A 15,500-nucleotide genomic window follows, 5' to 3' on the forward strand; every position below is an offset into this window, starting at 1 on the left:
AGGGCTACGGCCCATACAGGGTCCCGCTTGGAGCCGCCAGAGGGAGGCCCAGTGCTGCTTGGGGTCAGCCTGCTCTGCTTGCTGGGGCCAGGCGGGGCCAGGTGTGTGGGGGCTGGGCCGGGTCATGTGTGCGCCTGTGCGAATGTCCCACATGTCTGTGCAGGGCTAGCCTGCCTCCTGCGTGTGGGCACAGGGTGGCTGTGTCCTCTGCAAGGGCCCTGGATATGGGGGCAGCTAGATGGCGGACACCTCAGTCCGTCGGGCTCCTGGTATGCACCAGACCCTCTGAGTTGTGTGGGAATGGCCTTGGAGGCTGTCTGAGGTGGCCCAGACGGTGGGTAGAAGGACCCAGGGACCTTCGATCCTGTACTCCACTACCTGACTCTGGGAAGGAAGCTTTGTGGTGGGAGGGAAGGAGGAAGGGCTGGGGAGACCTGCGGGGGCTGAAGAAGGGACAGAGGCGATAAGAACACGGTGGCCAGGTTTCGGTAGCAGGTGCTGTGTATTGAGAGCAGTTTCTCGTGCTGGGCGGAGCACTCAGCGTGTCACCCGTGACCCTGGGCGGTCGTGCTGATTGTGTCTGTCCTTTAGATAAAGGCCCCAAGCTCAATGACAGGAGGTTACCGGGCACTCAGGGGCCTCGGGTCAGTGCCATCCAGCCCGAAGGCCTAGTTGTTCAGGGATGGGTGCCGGACGCCCAGCGGCTCCCGCCAGCCCCTTGGGTCCTGACCCAGTGAGTGAGGAAGCTGTCTGCAGCCTGAGCTGGCATGGTGCGCACCCCTCCCCTCTGTTGCCCTGCCCTTCAGGGGATACACACTGGCTCTTATCTGGAACGCAAGGTGGGGCCCCCGCAGCCCCCCCCCAGGGCCCCACCCTTGTCAAGGAGTCCGCTCACTACCAGCCTTCTGGGTTCACTTCCGTGTCCGCCGTGTCCCTCTTGCAGATGGGCCGGGTGGGGCAGGGAGAAGTGGTGAGGACAGTGTGCTGTCGGTACGGGGCCTGGCCGCAGGCCTCCTCCAGCACTGCCAGTGGGCGCCGGTAGTCTGCGGCAGGCGGCAGGGTGGTCCCAAGTCTCTGGCTCCTGGGTGGCCTGGCCCCAGACCTGGGTCTGGATGGAGGCCAGTCTCCGGCTGTTCAGTTCGGTCATCAGGCCTCAGGGCCAGCCTGGGTCTCCTGGTCTGGTGGCGGCCCCAGGGGTGCCGGTCGCAGGCATAGGAGGCCCCGCTCAGCGGCCGGAGCGGTCCAGCAGCACGAAGAGCAGCCCCAGCAGCATGAGTGGCGTGAAGACCAGCAACAGACCCAGCAGCTCCAGGGCCAGCAGGCCCAACAAGGCGAGGCGGCGGGGGCAAGGCCCTCGTTCCCGCAAGGCCCAGAGCCGTGCACCCAGGCAGGGCGGGCACGGTAGGAAGGGCAGGCAGCCCTGGCCGCCCACAGGCCCTGCCAGGAAGCGCAGCTGGTAGCGGTGCTCTAGGGAGGCCCAGGGCCCAGGGCCCCGGGGCAGGGGAGGAGCGGGGGTCGTAGGGGGCGGGGGGCCCTGGGGCCCATCTGCCTGCAACAGCTCCTCCTGCAGCCGGCAGATCTCCCACTCAAGCATGGGCGTCTTCTGGCGACACAGGGGGCAGCATACGTGGCCCAGGCTGGCGCCGGGGGCTGTGCCCAGCAACTGGTGCAGGCAGCCCACGCACAGGCCGTGGCCACAGTTCAGCAGGGCCAGGCGGTGCTCACCCGGCCCACAGGGCTCTGTGCAGATGGGGCACTCCTCCTCCCCCAGCCCTCCCACCTGCCCCCCCGCGTCCTCCTCCTTTGCCTGTCCGGCCCAGGGGCAGGCTGTGGCTCTGGCCCCCAGCAGGGGCTCACTGTCTAGAGCCCCAGGACCCTGGGGGTTCCTAAGAACCCTGCCGTCCAACTCTTCGTCTGCCAACACTTGGCGTGGGGGAACTAGGCATTCAGGGCCGAGAGAGGCTGAAGGCAGACCGCTGAGTCCAGAGCTGAGGTCACAGGGGCCATGAGTGGGGGCCCTGGGGCAGGAGTCCAGATGGGTGGGTGCGGTCCCCAGGGTGGCAGCCAGGGTGGCTGGGGCTGTGAAGGTCAGCGTGGCCCTGTGGACACGGGCAGGGTCTGGCACTGACCTCAAAGCAGCTGTAGCCTAGTCCCAGCGCTGGGCTCCTTGTCCCACCCCGGAAAGTCACCGGCACTTGGGCCCCAACACTTGTCCCGGGCTCCGGACAGCTCTTGGGCCCACGGGTGCTGTCTTCTCCGGATCTGCCCCGGCCCAGACGTGGCCACCGCCCACCCCTGTGTTCACAGCTGACGGACAGACACACAGACTCCAGGGAGCAGCTCTGTAAGTAGACCAGCCAGCCGGACTCCTCCTACAGGAATTCCCCTGGGGATCCTGAAGGCCCCTCCCAGGGGCGGGGACCATGGCTGCCCCGCCCCCACCTTCCCTCCCCCAGCCAGGACTGCTACGCTGGGGCAGGGAGGGAATGGGCAGTACCCGCCTTTCCTTCCAGGGCTACCTAAGGCTGCCCTGGGCCTGACAGAAACTGGGCAGAGCTGTACAAAGTGGGCAAACAGCCAGCACACATCACAGCAGAATCAGACCCTAAGTATTGTAGCAAAGATGGCAGAGCAATGGTGCAGTGCCCGCCATGGACAGCCGTCCCATCCAGACCCACTGCAGGCCCCCAGCACCCCCCCCCCACAAGGTACCAAGACAGTCAGAAGGAAGAGCTTGTCAGAAACAGCCAAACAGAGCCCACGACCTTTTTTTACTGAGTCTTTCCAGGCCTGGGGCGGGGAAAGTCTGACTGGCTGGGGGCCTCCTCCCTCTGCTCTGACCCTCACTGACTTCCAGCTTGGCCAGAGCCCCGTGAGGCCCTGAGGTGGCACCAGGTGCTCGGTGGCAGAGGGTGGCTGGGAGCCCGTTGTCCCTGAGGGCAAAGGGTGGTGGCATGTGGCAGTCCCAGAGACCCTGCACCACCTCCAAAGGCGCCCTGGGGTTCCCCAGCCCCCAGGTTCCTGTGTCGTCTGGGGAGCCCCGATGGCCTCAGGCTGCCCGCTCCTTCCTGAGGCACCGTCCCCACGCAGGGTGGCGCAGTCCAGGGACCACCCTGACCAGGACCCATGTTGGGGCCAGTGGGAAAAGGCCAGCAGGAGCCTGGAACCCTGGATGGGGGTATGGTGGGGTGCCACATGGGCAGTGGCGTCGGGGCTGAGGACAGAGCCCCAGGTGGACCAGAGCGAGGCTGTGCAGGGGACGGGGCGGGGGGGTGGGCGGAGAGGGAGGCGGAGAGGTTGGCAGCCTCCCAGAGGGCAGTGGCTAGAGGGGCCCAGGCCGGCAAGACGGCTCCTCAGGCCCAAGTCTCACTCTGGAAACGCAGTGTCCGCTGGAGCCCGGCCAGGTAGGCGGCTGCATCAGGGCTGGAGAGCCCGCCCTCCTCCCGGAAGACAGACGTCAGGGCTTCCGACACGTCTGCGGGCATGCACTTGGCATTGCTGAAGGGACAGGCCAGGAGGGCTCAGCGCGTCTGGGCCCCCCCGGAAGGGCTGGCCGCCGTCCCCACCCAGCGGCCCAGGCTCACCCTGCCAGGTAGAAGCAGGCGCCCCGGCGCTCCAGCAGGTCCCACACCAGCGGCCCGAGCTCCCGGATCCGATGTTGCACATACACCTTCTGCTCCTATAGGGACATGGCAGGGGGCGGGGGGTGAGACTGCATCACGGCCCCTCCCCACCCCTCCAAGCACACCCACCTGCTCCCGGGAGAAGGCTGTGAAGAGGGTCAGGCAGCCCCTCTTCTCCAGGTCCAGCCACTCAGCCGCCCAGTAGAAGTCCTGGTGGCGTGAGCGGCAGCCAAAGAACAGCAAGTTTCCTGGGGGGACACAGCGTGGTCTCGAGGCTCGGCTCTGCAGGCCCCAGCTGCCGCCCTGCCCGAGATCCTGCGTGCTCACCATTCCGACCCTGGGCCACGCGCTCCTGCACAGCTGCTCGGAAAGGGGCCACGCCAGTGCCAGGGCCCACCATGATGACAGGTGTGTCCGGTGTCTCTGGGAAGGTCAGGCCCCCGGGCCGCACCCACAGCGGCACCTGGACAGGTCCTACGGCAGGAGAGAGGAGGTGTGAAGGGGGGCCGAGGACCAGCGCCCTAGCCTGGGACTGGCCGTGCGGGACAGGGGAGAACGGAGGCCCCAGGCCCAGTCCTCTGCGCGCCCCTCCAGAAAACAGGGGTCACCTTGCCCGGGATCCAGCGAGGCCAGCCAGGAGGAGCAGAGGCCCCGGCGGGGCTCCTTGAGGCGTGTCTGGTACTGCACCACAGCCACGAGGATCTGCAGCCTGGATGGGTGAGCCTGAGGGACGGGACGCTGGCTGCCCGGCTCCACTGGGCTCTCCTGGCCTCCGTCCGCCCTGGCTTCAAGCTCGACCCACTCCCCCGAGGGCTGGGCCCAGTTGTGGGGTAGATGTGGAGGAACGGGGGGCCCCCCCGCCCCCCATACGCCTGCCTGCGGCCTACCCAGCATCCCTGAGGCCAGCTCTGGGCCCTGCCCCGTGGGCCCTCACCAGCAGAGAGGAGGCGATGGAGAAGGCCCGCGGGCGCATCGGGGGGATGAGGTCCAGCAGGTAGTCTGCAGGGATGGCTCCCGCCGTGTGCGGGAAGTCGCACAGCACCTGGGCAGACACGGCCTCGGGTGGGCACGGCCGGCACGGCCCCTCGGGGCTGTGCCTTGGAGCCCTGGGCCCGCCCACCTGCCCACGGCTGCTCACACCTCCAGGATGGTCCTGCGAGGCCGGTTGCAGTAGGCATACAGCTCCTCCTGACCCTGGGGGGAGCTGAAGTACAGCAGCTTCTCCCGCTCCAGCTCGTGGGGAGAGAGACAGGCCAGGAGCTCGAAGAAGGAACGGCGGGGCACGCTGGCAATGTCCAGGTAGTGTGACACAAGGTGCCTCACGGAGCAGGGCTGGGGCAGCCGTGCCGGGCAGGGCACACCTGCAGCGGGAGGGCAGGGGGAGGGCTGAGCAGACCCCAGCAGGGTAGGGAGAGCACGTGCCCACAGCTGGGCCCCCACGGGGCCCCGCGCTCACCTGGCTCCTGAGGCAGCAGGGTGAAGGTCTGGTCTGGGTCCAGGCCCAGCACCTGGCAGAACTGCTGGGTGTGGCTGGCCGGGTTCTCGGGCAGGATCAGTACCACGTCGCCGGCTACAAAGCTGTGCAGGAAAGCCTCTGGGAGAGTGGGCCAGGGTGCGCAGGGCACCGGGGGTGCAGGGAGGGTGCAGAGGGGTCCTCGGGGGCAAGTGTCTCCCTGCTGCCTGACCCGCACCCCCAGCCCCCCAGCCCTGGCCCTTGGCCTCTGCCCACTGGTGTCTCAGGCCCCTCACCTGAGCCCCGAGCCTGTGATGTCAAACTCGATCAGCCGAACGTCCTGGAAGTGCGAGGGGCCGGTGACTCTCTCGTTGCTGACCATGGGTGCCAGGAAGGGCCGCTGCTCTGAAGGTGGACCTGGAGGGTCTGTGCCCGCCCCGGGCTGCTCCTCAGAGCGCATCATGGGGGCCTCTGGGAGGAAGTGCACGGTGAACTTGGGGGGCAAACTGTGGAGAGGGTACACACTGGTCAGGCTGTCGGCAGGGCCCAGGCTGCGCCGCTGCACCTGTCGGCCCACACTCACGGGACTCCGGCGGGGATCACACCAAGGTCAAGGGGCACGGGGTACAGTGCCAGCACCTTCTCCCACAGATCGTGCAGCCAGGGGTCGATGGCAGCATCAGGCCTGGAGGGAGAGCATGTGCGTGCTAGCCTGGGGGGGCCCTGCTCGTGGCTGGGCCTGCAGGGGAGCGTCCCCACCCCACTCACCCCAGCTCATGCTGGTCATTGCCCAGGCACACGGGCAGGAGGGCGCGGCCCCCGAGCTGCAGCAGCCGACGGTGTAACTTCTTGGCCACAAAATTGAACCTACGGAGAGGGAGCGAGGCTTGGGCACACCCAGCCCGGGCCACAGGGCAGTGAAGGGGAAGCAGCCCCAAATGAGCCCACGGGGCCTCATGGGCTGGGGAAGGGTATCGGCAGGAGGGGCTCCCCACCGACCCACCCTCCAGCCTGTGTTTGCCACCGTGCCCAAGTGTCTGCGCGAGGCACGGAACAAGACCGCCACCCAGCAGAGGACTGCCATGCTGCCGCTGCTTCCCGTCCTCCTCGGCTGAGCCCTCCCAGCCCTGCACCGGCTGCGCCTGGCTTTGCAGGCTGCGGCTCCCGGCACCCCGCACCCGGCCGGCCTTCCCTCAGCCCTGCACCACACAGCTAGAGGTTTCCACGTCTCAGTGACCTGACAATGGCATTCCCTTCAACGCAAAGCCCTCGGTGCTGCCCTGAGAAGGAAAGCAGTAGTACTCTTTGCTCAGGACGTGGGTGTCCTGAAAACCCGAGTGGGAAAAAGGCCAAGGAGGTCACACCATACCCAGGGAAGTAGTGCTACTGAGTGGCTCCCAGGGGCTGGGGGGGGGTCTTCTGTGCCCCTCGCTTGTTCCCACTGCTCTCTGTGCTCTTTGTAAGCCCACATATCTCCTATGTGTTCTTCTGAGAGTGAGGAGTCAGTGGGCCTTTGCTGCCGTGGGTCCCATATCAACCTAGGATGCTGGGCAGGTCCAGACATCACCCCCTGCCCTAGAAGACCCCCCTTTGCTGTCTGCCAGCTTCCAGTCTGTGCCCCGAGCACTCTTTAAAACCCAGATGCTCCCCGGTGGTCCCTGCGGAAGCAGGACGGGCAGCCTGGTCCCCGCCCGAGGTCCAGCGGGAGCCCATTCCCGGTACTGGGACACTTTGTGCTCGACCTGGAGGACAGTTCCTGCAGGCCAGTGGCCCTCCTGCCCCTACTTACTTAGCATACGAGGAATCCCCGAGGCCCAGGACAGCAAAGTCTGTCTGACAGAGGGAGGTCGGTGGCAGATTCTTCCGGAATATGAACCTCCAGAAATTCTGCAGCCAGAAGCCAAAGTTAGAGGATAGAGACCCTGCTCTGAGCAAGGGGTCGCAGGGCCAGGTAGAAAGGAACCGCCTCTTGGAGCCACCCTGGTCCTCTAGACCTTTGTTATTAAAACAACACCACTTTTTTATTCTATTACAATGGGGGTGGGAGGGGGAATTGGGAAAAAGCAGAAAAATCACACAAAAGAAAGTTGCCCCAGGAGGCTTGGTTTCACCTCCTGTCTCAGTCCTGAGATAGGGCCCCCGGCCGGTACTGAGGACTGCACGAGAGACACTACCTCTGCCTCTCCCTCCCTCTCTCAAATAAATACATCTTAAAAAAAAAAAATGATAAGGGGCGCCTGGGTAGCTCAGTGGATTACAGCCTCTGCCCTCAGCTCAGGTCATGATCTTGGGGTCCTGGGATCAAGGCCCTCATCGCGCTCTCTGCTCGGCGGGGAGCCTGCTTCCCCCTCTCTCTCTGCCTGCCTCTCTGCCTGCTTGTGATCTCTGTCAAATAAGTAAGTAAAATCTTTAAAAAAAAAAAAAAAAGATAACAAACAAAAAAAACAGTAAGTGAGCTGCCCCAGGGCCACCAGCAGAACGTGGAGCTCCACCCATCGGGGCCGAGGGCCCCTGGGACTAAGGTTCCTGAGCTCCACCCCGGGAAGGCCACAGCTTTTCCCACCGCTCCCTCCAGGTGGGGGAAGCACCCGCCCCTGCTTGGGTCTCCCTGCGGGTGGCTTACTCCACACATGACTCACTACAGTCATGTGTCCTGGGCGCCCTACCCCCAGCTCTGAAGGCCAGGCTGCCACAGGCACCCCTCTGGGCCGAGATGTCAGGCCCTGCAGCCCGTCAGTGGTCGGCGGGAGGGGAAGTTTCTCTCCTTTGGAGCCCGCTCCTGGCCGCGAGCCCACATCAGTGTGATTCACACTCACTGCCGCCCCACGGGTCCCCACCTAACTCACTGTGCTGGCCAAGGACCCAGAGCTGTCCCCATCCCTGGGGACATCCCTCCATGCATCTGCCCATCCCAGCACCCTTACACCCGGACCCCCAAGGTCACAGCCCAGTGCCTCTCCTTCCTGCCCGGGGTCCTCATGGGAGCATGTCTTGGGCCACACTCTGTCCCAGCCTCCAGGCATACTTGCCCAACATGGTGACGGAGTCCCGTCACCTTCAGCCATGGAGACCAGAGCCCTGGCGACACCTGCTTGTGTGTGCGCTGCAAGATGTCAGGGCAGTCCACCTCCCTTCTGCTGCTTATCTCCAGAAACAGAGGCCCTCTGCGGTAGAGGACTCCGGCCCTGTCCGGGGTCTGCCCGCTGCACTGGGGACTGTGCCTGCTCTGCCTCCCGGGACCTCTCCAGCGCGCACCTCCTTAGAGACCGCTTTCCTGAAGCCCCTTAGGCGCCGAGAAGAGGCCCAGCCAAGGGACACTTCTTGCAGCTCTGCACCTGAGCATGTCCGCGCCCTCCCTCCACAGGGGCCCGCAGGTTTGCGGGGCACGCTTCCGCGGGAAACCCTCTTTCCAAAGAGCCCGAGCCCCTGCTCCAAGCTGGTCCAGCCGGGCCACGGGGGCCGAGAAGCCAGTGTCCTCCTGTGTCCTGTGGTCTGTGCCCAAGGGCTGCAACCACCGCCGCATGCGTTGGCGGGAGCCGTTCCTCCCAGGCAGGCCTCTCCCAGGCGCCCTTCGGGGACACCGTGACTCTCTTCGGTCAGTTTCTTCCCACCCTACGGTTCACCTTCTGAGGTTACTCAGATGACCTTAGGGTTTTGATTTGCTTCGTGTCCTAGCTCACGGGTTGTTCAACTTTCCAGAACAACTCAACTCCACTCTCATCAAGTTTTTGGGAGTGTTTCCTCCGTTTCCAGGCTTGTCCTGTTTCGCGCGCTCTTGTTCCGTGGGTGCGGGCCCTGGAGGGTCTCCCCCGCCTCTGCTCCTCCCGCTTATGTCCTGGAAGCATCTCGGTCTCTTTCCACGGTGTTGTTCCTCGAGGGCATGGCGGTTCCTCCTGGTCTCCTTGTACTTAAGAAACTGACAGGAAACCGTGAGCTCAGGCCTGTCACCCCCTGTGGGTTCCCGGCCAGGACCCTGCTGGGTTTCCCACTGTGGTGACTCCCTTTCCTGACAGAGGGCTCTGCCTGTCCACTGCCTGGGAGCGCGTGCCTGACCTCAGGGCTCTGAGGACCAAGGCCAGGCGGCCAGAGCCTTCCCGTTCAGTACACAGCCGGTCACTGAGCCGGGTCTCCAGCAGGGACCAGCCCCCTCCTCCGTGTCCCTGGGACCTCAGTCTGCAGCTTCTCCGAGGAGCCTCCGGGCCCTGCTTCGGCTGGGGAGGGCTCTGTCCTGACCTCCTCCACAGTGGGGTCTGTGCCTGCCTCCGAACGTGTCCACCACATCCGGGGACGGCCATCGCCTCCTCCGTGCTGTTGGCGTCTGACACCTGGTCTGCACCCCAGCCCAGCTGACCTCCCAGATGTCTTCATCTCCCCTTCCCTCCCGTACCTCCTGCTTCCAGTCCCCTCAGATCTGGCTTCTCCCCTGTTCCTCTTCCTGTCCAAGGAGGCCGCTCCTGACTGTGTCGGAGTCACGGCCCCGGCCTCCCGTGCTCTGCCGTGCCACTCCGGCCAGGGCCCTGCTCTTCAGTCTTAAGCCTCTTTCTCCCCGTCGCCCCACCCCAGCATTTTTTTTTTTTTTTGCTTGTTTTTTATTTTTTCACCCCCAGCATTTAACAGGTCTTTCTTTTTTCTTTTCTTTTTTTAAGTTTTTATTTATTTAGGGATGCCCGGGTGGCTCAATTATTAAGCGTCTGCCTTCGGCTCAGGTCATGATCCCAGGGTCCTGGGATCAAGTCCCACGTCAGGCTCCCTGCTCAGCGGGGAGCCTGCTTCTCCTTCTCCCACTCCCCCTGCCTGTGTTCCCTCTCTGGCTGTGTCTCCTCTCTCTGTGAAATAAATAAATAAGATCTTATTTATTTATTTGAGAGAGCATGAGGAAGCAAGCAAGGGACCACAAGCTGGGGGAGGAGAGGCATGAGGGAGAAGCAGGCTCCCCGCTGAGCGGGGAGCCCGACGCGGGCCTGTACCCCAGGACCCTGGGATCATGACCTGAGCCAAAGGCAGAGGCGTCACTGACTGAGCCCCTCAGGCGCCCTTTTCGTTTAACGCAGAGACAGTCCTAAGATCCTTTCCACTCACTTAGCTGTTGGCCCCGTGACCGACTTCTCTCCCTGTAGGTCCCTGAGACTGGTCTCCCCAAAGTCACCAGCAATCCCTTTGCTGATAAACCCCACCAGTGCTGCTCAGGCCTTATCTTACTTAACTTCTGTGCAGCTCTGAGAGCTGGAAGCCTTTCTCTCAGGAGTCACCTCTGTGCCCTTGACCTTGGATTTGGTACACTCCCTCTGTTTGCCGCTGGGGCCACTTTTCCTGCCCTCTCAGGCCTTCCTCCACCTCTCCTACCCTCGGTGTTCAGGGCCACCTGTCTCCGGAGAGAGGGAGGAGCTTCCTTTTTCAAGCCTCACCCAGGATCCTTGCCAGAGCTGCCCCCTGACCTTGCAACCCCACCTGAACGACACCTAGCCCTTGACCCTGGTCTCTATCTCTGTGCCTGCAACTTCCATCCATTCCGGTCCCCGAGCCCCTGTCCCCGTTTGAGTCCACGGCCTCTTGATTCCACCCTGACATCTCCGGAGCGCCCCTCTTCTTCTCTACCATCTGCCGCCCTCCTGGTCCAGGCCGCCAGTCCTGCCCGTACCACGTGTCCCCTGGAACTGTTCCTGCTCCACAGCCCTCCGTACTGACAAGCGGCCGTTCTGCTGGAGTGTCCCCAGTGGATCCCACAGTGTCTCCCATCGAGTCGGTCCCCCTCACTGTGGCTGCCGGGCTCCCTGGGATCAGTCCCGGCCTCCTGCCTCTCTTCTCCCCTCCCGCCCCGATGCTCTCCTTGCCTCGGCCCCACAGAACCGCTTTCTACTCTTCCCAGAGCCGCTCTGTTCTCTGCTGCACAGGCTGCTCCTTCTTCCCGGGCCAGCCCCCACGTATCCTCAGGACTGAGCCTACATGCCTTGCTTCCAGAACGCTCACCCCGAGTCCCCAGGTTGGGCCACACAGCTTTTACGAACGCCCCCGTGACATCCGGTGGCATCCGGTACTTCCGCCGGCAGCAGGGATCTCCTAGCACCGTAACCGCCTGTGAAGGTGGTTGCTTTTGCTACGCCGTGAGCGCCGGGAGGACAGAAACAGGCTCGCAGCCGGATTCCCAGCACTGGATCATGGTTGGAGTAGGTGTGCTCAAAAGATGTTCAAAGAATAGAAGAATGTTCTGGAAAGGCCTAACGGTTTTGAAATACACACAGAAACCCAGACCCGATCCACAGACAGCCCTGGAGAAACTATTAAGGGTTAAAATGGAGAGCAAGGCGATTCGGTGGCCTGTGAAGCGTTTATTAGCGAGGACAGCCACAGCCCCCAGCTCCTTCGGAAGAGACCCTTCCAAATCCATAGCCAGGCGGCAGCAGGTACAGGAGGGGAAGCTTTCCCGCGCTTCCGGGACTCCCGGCCAGAGACAACGGAGGGAGGGTCGGCGCAGTGACCTGAGCGCCTGGGCAGAGCCTTCGGGTCAGCCTTACCTTCATGTTGTCGGGAGGGTCCCCTTGGCCCGCAGTCGCACAAACAAATACCACCAGGGGCTCCCTAATCAGATTCACCTCAACGGAAAGACACACGTGTAAGACCTCGCGCTGCAATGACTAGGCATCCCCCGCTTCCCTCGGGGCGGCGGGGCCGAAGGTCTCGGTGAGCGCCCGCGAGCGGCCGGCCGGCCTCCTCCCTGGCAGGGTCCCCCCTCCCACCTCGCCCGCTCCTCCCTCCAGGGGCTAAGCCAAGGCACTGTCCCCAAGGCTTCCCGCCACAAACGAAGGGCCCGCTGCCGGACAGGACGCGGCGCCCTGCGGTCGAGGGCTCGGACGCGGCGCTGGCGCCCCAGGCAGCTCGGTCTCCCCGCCGAGACCCTAGGGCGCCCTCACCACTGAGTAAGAGTCCAGGGCCTGCACCCGGCACTCGAGCCGCCGGCGCCGAGCCTCGCGGCCCAGCCTCTCCGACACATCCTGAGCCGTGCCTGTCTGGCTGCCGAAGAGCACGAGAAGCCCCGGGCTCGGCATACGGGCGGCCGGCGGACGCCCGCACCCCGGTACCGCGCCTCCTAACACTCGCGCGAGCCTGGGCGGCCGGACCCGTTTGGACTTCCGACTTCCGGTGGTGGCCGGAAGTGACGCCCTCAGACCGCGCCCCGCAGGGCATGGCGTCCGGGAGAGGCGGGCGTCCGCTAGCGGCCGGTACTGGGTCCCGGGCTGGGGCTAGGGTAGTGGCGTCACGCCAGCGCCGAGGGCCGGGACAGCCGGAGCCGCTCCCTGGCCGCCGCTCGCCGCAGCAGCGACGGCGGCAGGCGCCGGCGAGGCCCGCGGGGAGAGGAGGCGCAGCCCCGCCGGTGGGACGCTCGGCCGCGCCCGGGTCCGCGCTCAGCCGGCGCGATGCTCTTCTCGCTCCGGGAGCTGGTGCAGTGGCTGGGCTTCGCCACCTTCGAGATCTTCGTGCACCTGCTGGCCCTGCTGGTGTTCTCCGTGCTGCTGGCACTGCGTGTGGACGGCCTGGCTCCCGGCCTCTCCTGGTGGAACGTGTTTGTGCCCTTCTTCGCCGCCGATGGGCTCAGCACCTACTTCACCACCATCGTGTCGGTGCGCCTCTTCCAGGACGGAGAGAAGCGGTTGGCCGTGCTCCGCCTCTTCTGGGTCCTCACGGTTCTTAGCCTCAAGTTTGTCTTCGAGATGTTACTGTGCCAGAAGCTGGTGGAACAGACTCGGGAGCTCTGGTTCGGCTTGATCACGTCTCCAGTCTTCATTCTCCTGCAGCTGCTCATGATCCGCGCCTGTAGGGTCAACTAGCCCCGCAGAAAGGCCGGAGAGGACACTCTGCATACCTAGGATGCTGGGCCCCAGGCTGAGGTCCTACCTCCATCGCACCAAAGGAGAAGTCTGGGTCTGAAAGCAAAGCCAGCTCCCGTCCTGGCCAGTGCCCAGTTTTCTCTGTACCAACCATGTCTAATACGGCCCCCTCAGCGGGGCTGGAAAGAGCAGCCTTGGTCCTTAAAATGTGTTTCTCACTATTTCATGCTTTGAACAGCGAATCTTTGAATTGAGATGCCGAGAAGGACCCAGGCCAGACAGTGCAGAATTCCTCTGACAGTTGGAAACTGCATATATGTAAGATGTCCTGATGGGCTCTGAGTATTCTCATGGATCTTGGGAAAGGACTCCCTGTGCAAAGGCTGCAAAGCCTGACTCAGGGTCTCCTCTGCCCCACAGCGCTCCCCTAAGAGCTCGCTGCCCTGTCCATCCGACAAGACTTACTTAGATGCTTGAGCTCTGAAAAGCGTAAATGAGCTTGCATCCCCTCCCCTGAGCTACTGGGGGAGGATGGCCCTGTCTTCATTCCAGGCAGACAGTTGAGTAAGCATGATTGGGACCCTGTATTTGGAGATCTGTCGCCTGAGAGAACTTTGCTTATAAAGCACCGCTTGGCTCCTGTCCCAGCTGATCGCAACTTTTCTACCACCTTGTGGCCAGCACTGTTAGCACACCTGGGACAGATTTAGGCCTTCCTAAGGCACAGAGGAGAGCAGCATCTTTCACGCTCATAGGCACTGAGACCCGGAAATGGTCTTGGCTCACGTTTGTTGGCCTGGGGTCTTTAATGCCAGTCAGGTGCCAAATGCGAACGTTTGCTGAGATAAAAATAAAATAAGAATGTTTTGCTGAGATGGGTAGTGATTGCCTGACCTCTTGAGTGTGAAATCACATGAGTGCTGAGATGCGCCCCCCTGTGTTCACGTAGCTGGTTGCAAAGCTGACTGTGGGAGACTGGAATGCACTAGGGCTTCTTTGGTGCATGGGGGCGCTCCCTCGGAGAAGTTTGTCTTCCTGGCCAGGTGACCAGGGTGAAGACAACATAGGGTAGGACTGTGTTGAGGATCTGCTGAGTAGTTTGTGTGACACCAGAGCCTTGTTTTCCTGCCGGTGTGTGGTCCTCGTAGGCCTTACTGTGCAGCACGGGTCAGACTGTGGCCTGAGGCCTCTTTTTGTACTGGGAGTACGTTAGCTGAGAATGATTTCTACATTTTCAAAGGATTATAAAAACAAAATGTGACAAAATGAATGTGGCTTGCAGTTGGCACTCTTGGCCTTTTGGGTCAGATCATTCTTTCATTGGGGCGGGGTAGGGGTGTTGTTCTGAGCATTGTAGCGTCTCACCTCTACTCAGTACGTGCCAGGAGGCCCCCTCACTCGTGGCAAGTAGAAGGATCTGCATACATTAACAACTCTGGGAGACAAAACTGTCCCTGATGAGAACCGCTAGCAGAGACATTTGCTGTCAGGCCCTTTACAGCACAGGTTTGCAGACCCTTACTTCAGTGAAACAGCTTTGTGACCCTCTGCCTGGAGTGGATGCCGAACAGCCTGAGATGCTTGTGCTGGAGACTGGTCTGGTTTGTACCACGGCTACAACATAGCTTTCTACCGAGGACTGGCATATTTGCGTCAAAATCAGAAGCTGAACATTGCCAGGGTGTTTTCTTTATTTTATTTTTTATTTTTATTAAAGTTTATTTATGTAATCTTTACAGCCAACATGGGGATTGAACACAGGACCCCGAGATCAAGAGGCGCATGCTTTTCTGACTGAGCCAGCCAAACACCCTGGGGGTGGGTTTTCTTTTAATGTTATTTTTAGGTTGCATGTTTTGTCGTATCCTGCTTCATTCTATAGTTCAGAATTGAGTGATCCTGTTGGTATAGAAGTAATGGGCATAGGAAGGCTTTGTTTCCTTTGGAAAAGTGATTTGACCAGAGTCCTGAGAAAGAGAAGCGTGACTTCTGGAAGGGTGAAATCCAGTGTGTTTTCTCGGCTTAGTAGAGTGGAAAGGAGTAAGTCACTGTTAAAGAGTGGTGGTGTGGACCACCATGGGACCCAGAAGCTGAGGAGGGCACCCCAGGTTGAAGCCTGCCCCCAGTCTGTCCAGAGCCCCAGTGTCCTTGGAGCCCTGTCCCCGAAGGGTGGGTGCTGTTGCACGCAGTAATGCTATTACTGAGCAAGTGCTGAGTGCAGGAGAGGTGGGGGGAAGGCAGGCAACAGGCCCGGTTGGCTCCCCTGCGCCTCCAAGTATGGTTGGTTCTTCATGGCACGTGGGCGAGGAAGCTGTGCCCTTAAGGTCATTGGCACCCCTTCCAGCCTTGGGATGAGGGAAGTTCAAAGAAAGAGGAGTGGTGTGGGGAAGCAGGGCGGAGTGCACAGCCTGGCTCCCGCGGCTCTCCGCACCGGAGAGCTGTGTGCGGGGAGCCTTCTCTGCGCCTCCTCACAGCTTCTGCACTCCTGCCCTGCTCGGGGGGCCCTGGTTGGCGAAGTGTGGGGAAGGGCTTCTCCCGCTTGTGTAAGCAAGGGTGAGTTCTCGGGGCTGGCAGGAGCTAGGGGTGCCTGAGAAGCAACTC

General features: G+C 62.4%; 3 protein-coding genes across 4 annotated transcripts; 1 reads left to right on the forward strand and 2 right to left on the reverse strand.

Annotated features, from left to right (window-relative positions):
* Nucleotides 1-483: 483 nt before the first annotated feature.
* Nucleotides 484-2,956, reverse strand: LOC122917009. The gene is made up of 2 exons (XM_044264358.1): nucleotides 2,852-2,956; nucleotides 484-2,146 (listed from the first exon to the last, which is right to left on the reverse strand). Exons 1-2 carry the CDS (start codon nucleotides 2,954-2,956, stop codon nucleotides 1,226-1,228), a joined length of 1,026 nt encoding a protein of 341 aa, XP_044120293.1. The 3' UTR covers nucleotides 484-1,225.
* Nucleotides 2,753-12,193, reverse strand: NDOR1 (NADPH dependent diflavin oxidoreductase 1). Of its 2 annotated transcripts, none has more exons than XM_044264436.1 (14): nucleotides 11,985-12,193; nucleotides 11,589-11,666; nucleotides 6,866-6,963; nucleotides 5,845-5,943; nucleotides 5,660-5,761; nucleotides 5,373-5,582; nucleotides 5,080-5,201; nucleotides 4,764-4,984; nucleotides 4,558-4,665; nucleotides 4,232-4,346; nucleotides 3,951-4,097; nucleotides 3,753-3,871; nucleotides 3,585-3,679; nucleotides 2,753-3,498 (listed from the first exon to the last, which is right to left on the reverse strand). In XM_044264436.1, exons 1-14 carry the CDS (start codon nucleotides 12,117-12,119, stop codon nucleotides 3,354-3,356), a joined length of 1,794 nt encoding a protein of 597 aa, XP_044120371.1. In that variant the 5' UTR covers nucleotides 12,120-12,193; the 3' UTR covers nucleotides 2,753-3,353. The 2 variants fall into 2 exon arrangements, with proteins under 2 accessions (XP_044120371.1, XP_044120372.1); XM_044264437.1 differs by having other exon boundaries at nucleotides 11,589-11,652; nucleotides 11,985-12,028.
* A 104-nt stretch (nucleotides 12,194-12,297) lies between these two features.
* On the forward strand, nucleotides 12,298-14,902 carry TMEM203 (transmembrane protein 203). The gene has a single exon (XM_044264438.1). The coding sequence runs from the start codon at nucleotides 12,489-12,491 to the stop codon at nucleotides 12,897-12,899; it is 411 nt and encodes a 136-aa protein (XP_044120373.1). The 5' UTR covers nucleotides 12,298-12,488; the 3' UTR covers nucleotides 12,900-14,902.
* Nucleotides 14,903-15,500: the final 598 nt, after the last annotated feature.

Source organism: Neovison vison, chromosome 9, assembly GCF_020171115.1.
Source record: "Neovison vison isolate M4711 chromosome 9, ASM_NN_V1, whole genome shotgun sequence".
Lineage (NCBI taxonomy): Eukaryota > Metazoa > Chordata > Mammalia > Carnivora > Mustelidae > Neogale > Neogale vison.

Excerpts from the sequence above, each read along its gene's own strand:
- NDOR1 (XM_044264436.1), bottom strand. The coding sequence starts at position 12,119 with ATGCCGAGCCCGGGGCTTCTCGTGCTCTTCGGCAGCCAGACAGGCACG. Across the intron at positions 5,944-6,865 it reads GGGGATTCCTCGTATGCTAA|GTTCAATTTTGTGGCCAAGA; the intron begins GTAAGTAGGGGC and ends CCCTCTCCGTAG. Across the intron at positions 4,666-4,763 it reads CTCGCAGGACCATCCTGGAG|GTGCTGTGCGACTTCCCGCA; the intron begins GTGTGAGCAGCC and ends GTGTCTGCCCAG.
- TMEM203 (XM_044264438.1), top strand. The coding sequence starts at position 12,489 with ATGCTCTTCTCGCTCCGGGAGCTGGTGCAGTGGCTGGGCTTCGCCACC.
- LOC122917009 (XM_044264358.1), bottom strand. The coding sequence starts at position 2,956 with ATGCCACCACCCTTTGCCCTCAGGGACAACGGGCTCCCAGCCACCCTC. Across the intron at positions 2,147-2,851 it reads GGGCTCTGGCCAAGCTGGAA|GCTACAGCTGCTTTGAGGTC; the intron begins GTCAGTGAGGGT and ends CGCTGGGACTAG.